At 30.0% G+C, this 11,342-nt stretch overlaps 1 protein-coding gene across 1 annotated transcript; it reads right to left on the bottom strand.

The window, feature by feature from the left end:
• Positions 1 to 666: 666 nt before the first annotated feature.
• On the bottom strand, positions 667 to 9,454 carry LOC130812843 (probable LRR receptor-like serine/threonine-protein kinase At5g59680). Its single transcript, XM_057678459.1, has 9 exons — positions 9,324 to 9,454; positions 7,512 to 8,088; positions 5,735 to 6,198; positions 4,231 to 4,372; positions 3,115 to 3,186; positions 2,249 to 2,317; positions 2,081 to 2,152; positions 1,820 to 1,883; positions 667 to 1,112 (listed from the first exon to the last, which is right to left on the bottom strand). The coding sequence occupies exons 1-9, from the start codon at positions 9,406 to 9,408 to the stop codon at positions 1,101 to 1,103; spliced, it is 1,557 nt and encodes a 518-aa protein (XP_057534442.1). The 5' UTR covers positions 9,409 to 9,454; the 3' UTR covers positions 667 to 1,100.
• Between the last annotated feature and the right edge of the window lie 1,888 nt (positions 9,455 to 11,342).

The following is an 11,342-nucleotide window of genomic DNA, read 5'->3' as shown; positions in this document are numbered from 1 at the left end:
TTTCTATATGGCACTTAAATAAAACAGAAAAGAAAAATTATTATAAATAATATAATTTTTTAAAACTTTTTTCTAATAATAATACAGACTACTCCTATTAATTAACTATAAACAATATATTAACTTATGAGGTTGTTAGCCAAGAATATAATACAAAGTTAGCTTTAATCTCTTCAAGAGGTCATTTGGGCAATTTTTTAATAAAAAAAAAAAACAATACTCTATGACAAAATAAAACTCATTGTTACCGTGTTATCTAGCCCCACCCCCACCCTCAACTCAAACACCAAACCTCCAAGAGCCCCATCAATTGCCCACCACTAACCACCGCCAAGCCACCCAACACTTCTCACCTCACAATCGCACTTCAAACCTCCACCACACACATCAGACCCCCAACAACTACACAGTTGCACACCAATCCCTAAAGCAAACACCATCGAATATGGGTTTTTAGCTCGAAGTGGATGAGCATTTTTCTGGGTGTGAGTCGACGTGGGTTTGCAGATGGATGGGGATGGGGATGGGGATGGGGGATATCATTGGTAATGGTAGTGGTAAGTGGTGAAGGGTCTTCGAAAGAGTGGGAAAGGGTGGGGTTTCTCAGTTGAGTTGATAGGTGCGGAAAGGGTGATGCCGACGAAAGAATGGGGAAAGAGTCACTAATTAAAATTGATCAATAAGTACTGAGCATAGTTAATTGTTGCTTGCAAAGGCTACAAATACACAACTTACAATTGTTACAAAAAACAAACTAAATAATTACTGAATAAAATATAAAATAAATACATAAATTAAATATGAAAATAAAATATTATATATGCAAATAAAACATTATAAATGAATGCTTTTAAAACAAAATCTAAACATGATACTCATACAAAGAATTAGACTAAGCACAATTAATTTTGGTAAATTTACAAGCTAGGGTAACAAGTATAATTGAAAAATAGCATAATAAACAGTTCATGTACTTATGAGTTATGATCAAATTCTTCTTGAGGGGAGTATAATACAATGTATTTCTGTCCATTGAACAATTTGTGAAGCAAAACTTTTTAACACCTCCTTTGTAAATTATGATCTTTGTGGATCTTAAATTAAAATAGCACCTGCATCCAAAAGCAAACAAGATGAATATTTCTATTTTGCACTTTAATTCCACGAAGTTAATAGGGTTTTTGGTAAATAAATTTTGTGTTTGACGTGATGGTTGACTTTTGTCTTTTAGCTTAATGAACAGTCAAAGAAAAAGTTTAACGTAAATAAGTTTTTTAAGCCAAAATGAAATGCTTCTTTGGTTGCTTTTTTTTTTTATGGTCTTTTGGTTTGTTGATTCACATTTTTTTAAATAAACAGTCAATATCTAATATCTAACTTTCTAAACATCTTTATAAACAATTGATTTATCCAACTAGTTTAAACGCCACTAAAAACAACCAAGATTTCAATTGATCAAACAAGTTCATTCAAAAAATCAACATCCAATAACTATGAATGAATAATTATCCTATGTTAACACGGATTATACAGGTTATAAGTCACCCCTCAACAACTAAAAATAACAATAACAATAATATTTGTGTCCCAAAGCAAAAAGCTCATATTCTCATAATTAATATTAGTTAGATTATTTAACTTTGGCATGGGACGCACAATACAAAAAGATGTCTATATATTGTGTAGTTGTGTTAAATAATTTGTATTGATTGGACTACATAGCTTATGTATGGGGCACAATAAGACCGTTTTAAATAGAATCTATTAATAATATTAAGAGTACAAGTATTATTTGAACATTCTAGGTAATTATCCAAACCTTAAGCCCCTGTCGATTCCTTAAGCTCTCTGGGATACTCTTAAACTTGTTATTCTGAAGATATCTGCCACCAAAATTAATTGTAATTAGTAAATAATAATACAATGTTAATTGAATTAAATAAGATATTAAATTTAAAGAGATTGAATTAAGTAGATGAAATAAAAAATAGTGAGATTTATTTTCAAATATTAAAATTGATGCAATGCAGAGAAACTTAATTAAGGCTTTAAATTAAAAGTTAAAATAAGAGTTCGATACATCTCACGGATACGTGGAAGATTAGCAAGTGATTCAGGGATTGTTCCTTCAAATTGATTGTTCTCCAAATGCCTGATCATCGAAAACTATATGTTTATATATACATTAATGAAAATATATTAAATTATTAGAATGATATTTGTTTATTTGATTAAAAAAAAAGCTTACAAAGTCTCTAGCATTTTCATGGAGCTTAGATCTGGTAATGAACCTGAAAGCTTGTTGTTTCCAAGCCAACTAGACATTATTTTAGATAAATCAAAGTCAAGGTAGATTAAAAAATCATGTATTGTCTGTTTAAAACATAGATTAATGATGATTTTCATAAAATCATTTAAGGTTAAAAAAACAAATGAAGGCTATTTTTTTAAAAAAAATAAGTTAAGAGTCTTAGCGATGTGATTATAAAAGTAAGTCGTAGAATATAAATGATTCGTTTTCACGACTTATTTTTATGCTAAATGATTACATTTTCATATAAATCTTAACTACTCTCATATGAGTTTCTATTATTATTACGAGACTATCTCTATTTTATAAGATGTGAGAAGTTAATCCAAGGAGATGAAAAGAGTATGTCGAATTAGAACTAAGTAATAATTTATAGTATAAGGTGATCTTACTATGAGATGTACTTTATACATGAGCTAAATAGCCGAACTAATATATACTTTTCGTTTCTTTTTGTTTGTCCACTTTAAGATTTTTCACTTTATGAGAGAGAAATTTAAATTTGATTTTTGAAGTATATATTCAAGACATAATGTATTCATGTGGAATTTTGTCAGATTCGTCTTGATGCAAAGAATTTTAATATATAATTTTTATAATTTTTTATTATGCGTACTATAAAATATCGAGGCTCAAAATTTACTTTAAAATACGTGAAAAGTATATTGAACACATAAAACAGAACTAAGGAAGTATATTATTAGAATATGAATTTTCTATTTCAAGATGATCTTATTAAAAGACAATCTTTAATAAGAGTTGCCAAGAAATTTAAGGTATATTTTTTTGTGTCCCTTACTTACATATGGCTTATGGCACTTAGATTTCCTATAGTTGTTGATAATGATCCGGTGAGTCCCAAACCTGTCAAATTCCTATAACAACCAACCAAAGAAAAAAACAATTCTATTTAATTCTTCACATAAGTAATATGTCACCTTTCTCTATATATTTTTTTTCATTAGAAAAATGAAAACTCTAATTTAAAAAATATTACATAGCAGAAAATTGAGTCCTATTTTAACTGAATTAAATACCATTTCATTCAGATAATTTTATGAGTTTGATTTTAAACTAACCCCTTAAGAACAGAGGAAGTATATAAAAAAGACAAAGTTAAAATATAACTTCAGCCTACAAATTTGAATTTCTCATTATTGAAATTTGTCTAATAAAAACTCTAATTTAAAAAATATTACATAATAGAAAATTGAGTCTTATTTTAACTGAATTAAATACTATTTCATTCAGATAATATTATGAGTTTGATTTTAAACTAATCCCTTAAAAAGCGTAAAAGTATATATGAACAAAAAGACAATGTTAAAATATAACTTTGGCCTACAAATTTGAAGTTCTCATCATTGGAATTTGTAAGATGTGGCATACAAATCAAAACTTATGCAAAGAATTTATTACAAGTTAGAACTCCCGATTCCATAAATCAAAATTAGATAAAAGATAACTATATTATAAAATGTAAAATAGTTTGCTATTATGTGTTTTTTTTTTTTAATAAAGTAGTGATGGAGTAAAAAGTCTATGATTCTATTTATTTTAATATTTTTTTGAAAATTTAAATCCTAAAAATAAGTAGTTAGACTAAAGCAAAATAATATAAACTAATCTCAACTAATATTTGAGGCTCTTAAATTTAGAGGCTTTGTACAATTAAACACTTTACACATGCTCAGAATCACCTTATTTTAAAGTTATATATGAGTATGTCTTTATACAAAATAAAAAAAATTAATCTAATTTATCTGAAAAATAGAGTAATAATTTTAAAAACTGACAATTACAAGGTGAAAATCAATTTTTATGATTTACTAGTTTTACTTTAACTTTGAAAAATGAAAACTGAAAAAAAAAATAAATAAATAAACAACATGTATATTTTGAATAAGATTAATACTTACAAAGAAGAAACACGGACTAATAAATCAACTGGTTGGGAACATGTGACTCCAGTCCATGAATTTTGTGGAGGTAAACAAGGATCTCCATTCCAATCTGCAGGTGGGTTGTTCAAACTTCTGTCTAAATCCTCCATAGCCGCCACTGCCAAATGCTTTTAACTTTTAATTTAGTTTCATAGTTTAATCGTGAATTCGTGATTAATTGTGAATTAATGATTAATCGTTGTTGAACGTAATCTTCTAAACGCTTGATTGTATTTTTTTAATTATCGACAATCACTTGTATTTTTTTAATTATCGACAATCACTTGTATTTTTTTAATTATCGACAATCACTTGTATTTTTTTAATTATCGACAATCACTTGTATTTTTCTGGTTCTGTCCCTGGCATATCATTTGCATTGTACTTAACTCCACCCCTCATATTATTCTATACCCTTTGACTAAGTAATTTGTTGAACAAAACATCAAATAAACTCATGTTAAAAGTGTAAACTGATAGTTGAAGCTCATTGACATTTATATACTTTATCACACTTCTTCACATGGGAAACCTTTAGAAACTAACTTAACAAAAAACTTAAGTGATAGTTAAGGCTCTAGAATATGTTATATACTTTAACACGTCCCCTCACATAAGAGCCTTTTAGGCTATAAAGGGCTCTCTTGCGAATGCAGCACAACCCTTCTCAAACTTGGCGCCAAATATTTCATTTGAAAAAAATTATCAAAATGAACATGCTTTGATACCATGTCAAGAAACCAATTTAACAAAAAATTTAAACTGATAGTTGAGACTCCAAAATATATTAGATACTTTACAATGGGTTGATGAGATTTGAACCCGTAACACATGTTACTTTGACTGTTGTTACCATATTAAGAAATCAACTACTTAAAACCCAAAATATGTTATGTTATGTTCTCTAACAATAACTCATATCAAACTCCTATCCAAACACAATTTAAGAGACGGATATACACAATTTTAAGTGTTTATGATCATCCATCCTTTATTAATATAACTTGAAAACAATAACATTAATAATATTACTCTCTTCGTTTCTTAACGAAGTTTTCATGAGGAATATTCCTGAGAATTAAGAAAAATAAAATCTTTCAAATAGTAGAAATATTATTTTATTGAATAATAAATTTAATAGAGGAAAAGTGGAGACCATAAACATTAAAAAATTATTAAAATGAAGTTAGTGGAAAAAATATGGAGACCACAACTAATAAAAAATATTTTTATAAAGTTAGTAGAGGATATGTGGGGAAACATGTGGGGATTATAAGAAATATAAAAATGTTAAAATGAAGTTAGTGGAGGATATGTGGGGACTATATGCATTATTAAAATAAGAATGAGTAAGGTTATTTTTGTTCAAAATTTGTAATATAAATGAAAAAATTCCTTATGAAGTATGAGGGGACTAAATGAAAAGTGAAAACCTCTTTAAGGAATGAAGGGAGTAAATCACAAGAAAAGATGCACTAACCATCCCTAGAATTAGTCCTCCCAGCAATAGGAAGTATGAGATAAATCTCAGCAGCATTAATAATAGGGCCAACAGGAATCCCATTATCAGGAACAAGTGTGATCTGAGTTTGACCAGAAAGTGGCCATTTTGTAGCATAAACATTGACACCAGCAGTAGTGACATTTAGCTTTGGATAAAATGTGTCACCATTTATTGACACATTGAATACTCTCCAACTGTAAGGACTTGGAGTTCTATTATCCTGAAAGTAAAGAGAAATATGGTAGTAATTTCCTGGTAGTGTCGTTGGTGGCCATTGGATTCGGAGAGTTTTCCCTCTGCTTGTTGTAATTGCTGAATTTAATGCCTTCTTTGGTGGCATGTTCCAGAAATCTGAAGGTGTTATGTTTGATTGACATTTTACTGTTGGATTTGAATCTTTGAATTGTTGCCACATTCTATGAAATGTATCATCTGGATAACTAATCTCTAAATAATTAGTTCTAAACATTATAAATTTTAAGGAAATTATCAATGGTACTCCTACATTTTTGCACTTTATCAATGGTACTCGTAGGTTTTTTCGATTATCAATGACACCCTCGTGTTATTGAGCGTTTTACGACCGTTACCTTTTCTAATTTTTTCCGTCCAAAATCATTAACTTATTTTCTTTTTCTTTTATTTTTCAATTTAAAATAGTAAAAAAAAAAAGAAAAAGAAAAAAAGTTAATGATTTTAAACGGAAAAAATTATAAAAGATTACGGTTGTAAGACGTTCAATGATATGAGTGTACCATTGATAATTTCCCTAATTTTTAAACTACTTTTATAGTATTGGTAAAAATGATCAATATGCATTGTCTTTGGGAATTTAATTGACATAATATGATATTAAAAACTAACATGACATATCTAGAAACAAATTCAACTTAAAGCTTAAACTTAATAGCTAAGACCTTAAATATATTATATACTTTAATATGTCCCTCACATGAGAGTCATTCGGGCTAGAAGTGTGGATGCAACATAAACTCTCTTTATACTTGGCACTTAGGCTAGAAGTGTGGGTGCAAAATAGACTCTCTTCATACTTGGCACTTAATATTCCTCTTTAAATGAGGAGTGGATGAGATTTTAAATTATGACCTCTTATCACACTGGCTGTAATACCATATTAAGGAACCAACTAAATAAAAAACTTAAGCTTAATGGTTGAGGACCCAGAATATGTTATATACTATAACACACCTCCTCACACGAGAGCCCTTTGGGCTATAAGTGTAGATGCAACATAGACTATCCTCATACTTAGCGCTGAACATTACACTTTAAATGAGGGTTGGTTCTCAAATATGTGACCTCATATCACGTTGACTCTGATACCATATCAAAGAATAAACTCAACCAAAAGCTTAAGTTTAATGAATGAGGCCAAGAATATCTTATACAGTATAACAAAATCTCATCTATCAATTTACAATATTAGTTCAAATAACTCTCGTGTAAAGAGGGTTGATAGAGTATATACCAATTTTAGAACTAAAAGTCGGAAAAAAATTAGTACTTATGCAAATTCTTAAATGACATGTAGTTTGAATAATAAAATTAGCAGCTCGTTTTATATGAGACCGTCTCACCATGAGACGGATCCATATAATTAGCCCAAAACTCTAATCGATACATTAAATTGTAAATGATCACTTTTAACACATATATGGGCAAGCCCAATAAAAATAGTTTTACCATAAAACCGTCTCATTTAAGAATTTGTGTAAAACTAGTGATGATTTACCTGATAAAACTAGCTTCCTTTCTATGCTTATCATCCTTTAGATTACCAAAAGTATGACGAGCAACCGTACTTAATGCATACTTTTGTAAATCAACAGACTTATATAAAGAATGATCAAGGAACATAACTTCAATAGCAGATATAAAAGGACTAGAATCACCAGAAGTGTGCTGATTACGAGCCAAACAAACAGAAATAACTGTACTTTGAGCCATAACTATAATCTCATAATAAGAAGCAAGACCATTAACATAATCCTCAGTTGTATTAACACTACCCCAAGTTGTTCCATCAATAATTTGATCGAATTCTGGTGCTTTATTTCGCCCATCAAAATTGCCATAATAATATGTTGTTCTTACCAAGTATTTGGACCCTTTTGTAGCTTGAAATGTGTAACAGCTTTTGCGACTTGCCTTATCGGGAAAGTACCTTAGTTTTGATAAAATTGGAAATATTTGATTTGTCTTGTTTTTAACACTTCCTATGTTTCCGATAGAGATGAAACTTTGATCTGGTATGTACTTTAAACCATTTATGTTTATGCTTTCTGTTGACCCACAACTAACTAGAAATCCTGCAACATGTTTTAAATCAAAATTATAAATATATAGTTTGATTCTTACGCAAATTGGTGTATGTGACGGTCTTTTTGTAAGATTTACTAATATATATGTCAAGAAATCAACTCAACTAAAAGTTTAAGATGATAGTTGAGGCCCAATATATCTTATGTCCTCCAACACGCTCCCTCATACGAGAGCCTTTTGGGGTAAAAGTGTAATTGTGTAAATGCAACACAAGTCATCCATTGAAATGAGGAGCTGATAAAATTTGAACCTGTGATTTTCCGTTACGTTGGCTTTGATTCCATGTCAAGAAAACAGTTTAACCAAAATCCAGTGCCGTTTCTAATAATTTTTAGGCCCTAAGCAAAAAATAGAAAAAAGGGCCCTACAAGTAAGTTTGAGTTCGTTTTCTACGTAGTTCAGTGATCATGCGCTTAATTAAGAAATTCAATGTTATAAGTTCGATCCATGTTTGAAACTATCTATGTAAATACAATTTTTAATAATAAGGATGAACTCAATTTGAGCCCCTTCTTGAGCTGGGCCTTAAGCGGCTGCACCTCAAAACTATCCTCAGGAACGACTTGTCAAAATCTTAAGTTGATGGTTGAGACCCTACGATATCTTATATACTCTAACTCTATATATTAACTAAACAGCACAACTAATACAAATTATAAGAACATGACTATCTTATTTAGATACACGGTCTCTAAAAAGAGTTGCTGTAATTTATGACTTATACCCAAGTCTGCTTAAAGAAAACGAATAAGTAGTAGGTTTGTAGGAAGCAACTTAGTGAATCTTATTACATTTTCAAATCAATTCCAATCTTTTGGACTAAGGCTTTGAAATCATTGTATTATTGTCGTTTATGTTTTTGATGATGATACAATTCGCTTCATCTTTAAGAAAGAGAGTGATCGGTAGTTTGTGATAATCAATCCAATATAACTCAATAAAATTTCTCATATAATTATTAGTCGTCATTTGTCTTTCTATTTTTTAAGATTAAAACTTTGACATTTTGTTGTAGTCTATATGGTAAATAATAAACAATAGTACCTTATACCGCACTATTTGTTTTAATCAAGGAACAATATCTCAAGAAAATTATAAAATTCATAGTAAATTTTTTATAAAAATTTAATTGCTTTATCAAAATCATAGATCTAAATTTATAGTAAATTTTAAACAAACAATATAATGATGCAAAAAATAACATAATTAGGGAAAAATTTACCTCTTGGAGCTGGAACATCTTGTGCATGGATTAATGACAATGGTACACAACATAATATCCATATGATGAAGATAGATATTGACATTGTTATTGTCCTGCATTAGAATAAGAAGAGAGGAATAGAGAGGAAAATAGGCCTAAAACAAGGGAGTATATGATGGAATTATAATGGTGACCCATCAAATGTCTTTCTTTTTGTTGGTCAAAGGATGAACACGTACGAAAATCTCATGGATAATATTATTAAATTAAGAAAAAAAATAGTTTTATTTCACAATTATAAATCGCTAAAATAAATTTGATGAGATTTTTTTATTTTATGATTACGAGGTAGACTAAGGAGAAAGAGAAATTAGATGAGAAATCAAACTCAAGATTTTAAATGACAGACACAATGATGAGAGAGTTTTTTAATTGGTCTTTTAATTGTTTACATTAATTTTAAATAACAAAATTATTTGCTAAAAATTTTTGGAACATGCAAGATAAAAGAGCAAAGGCAAAGCTTAAAAGATACAATTTACAAAACAAAATGAATGTATATATTCTACTGTATTGGTTTAAATTGATGTTAGCAAAAGAAAAAGGGAAATTATTAATGGTATCCCTGTGTTATTGCACTTAATCTTTGATACCCCTGTGTTTTTTCGAATTCCAATGGTATCCCCAGCATATCTTGCTAATTACAAACGTGACCCTTTTAATTTTTTTCCATTATGTTGCCGTTAATTTTTTAATTTGACCTAACCATAGTTAGTTTCTTATTGCTTAGATACCCAGGTGCATCCATTTCAAACACAGGTTTCTTCTTCTTTCCTTTTCTATGTAAGATTACAACCATTGAAATGATTTCTATGTAAGCTTAGCTATTATGTATTTTGCAATGTAAACTTCTTGACTTGAAGCTATGAAATGTTATCTATTTCAAATTGTGCTTTATACTTTATCATTCATTCTAAAACACAAGTTCATTATAAAATAATTTGGATCCATATGCATACCAAGCTACTGTTCATTACAAAAGAGGATTAAGATCCAAATTCATACAAAATGCTCCTAGAGCTTAGTAATTACAATCACAAAAGATGTTCATAACAGTCATTTATTCAAAAGTTAGTAATAACAATCACATAATAGCATTAATCTTCACTTTGCCTTGCCATTTTCCTTCTTTGATAGCCTTCTGCTTTGGGACTGACTTTCCCTTGCTCTTGGAGGTTGATGCTTCATCAGTCTTTCTTGCTACCCTCTATTTTTTTGTAGCTCCTCCCTTGCAAGTGGCCTTGTTGTGACCAAAATCTCCACACTTTCCACATTTTACTGTCTTGCTCCTCTTTTCCTTCCTCTCTTCATCATCACTTCTCTTTCTGTTCCTACAAGGCCTACCAACACCTCTTTTAATCACAGAAGGTAGTATAGTAGGGTGCTTAGTAGCTGGCCACTTATATTGGTCAGGGATTGGTTTCATGCTTTGACAATGGGCCAACTTATATTTCTGCACTGCATACCATTCATGAACAAAAGACTGTGGATCAAGACCTTCATGAAAAATCGCTCTCATTCCATGCCTATATGTTATGCCAGTGAGTTGCCACTTAATGCAAATGCATTTGTGTTGGTTCAAACTCACTAAAAGTGTTGATTTACCTTCCATCACCTCATACTCCCCTGGACTAGACATGAAAGCTCTACAAGACCTACTGTCATTGCACAACACTTGAACTCTTTTCACAATGTTTGGACATAACCTCTCCCAATTTTCACACTTCTGCCTCCTTGCAGCTAACCTAACCATTGTGAATCTTCTAATTCCGTCTAACAAAGTTAACACTGGCTTGCACCTGTCAGTTCCCAGAGTTGCATTAAAGCTTTCCACAAAATTTTTCTTGTTGATGTCACATTTCAGTTCAGCATCGAACTTTGTTTTTTCCATTTCTCCTATAGCACTAAGTTAGCAAGCCATTTTCTAGCCTCAGGGTTGTTTTTGTCGATCTCATTCATGGCCTTTGATAAAGTGAA

The sequence above is a fragment of the Amaranthus tricolor genome, chromosome 1 (assembly GCF_026212465.1).
Source record: "Amaranthus tricolor cultivar Red isolate AtriRed21 chromosome 1, ASM2621246v1, whole genome shotgun sequence".
NCBI lineage: Eukaryota > Viridiplantae > Streptophyta > Magnoliopsida > Caryophyllales > Amaranthaceae > Amaranthus > Amaranthus tricolor.
Note: the sequence above shows the minus strand (reverse complement) of the source record. Positions and strands in the feature narration are given on the sequence as shown.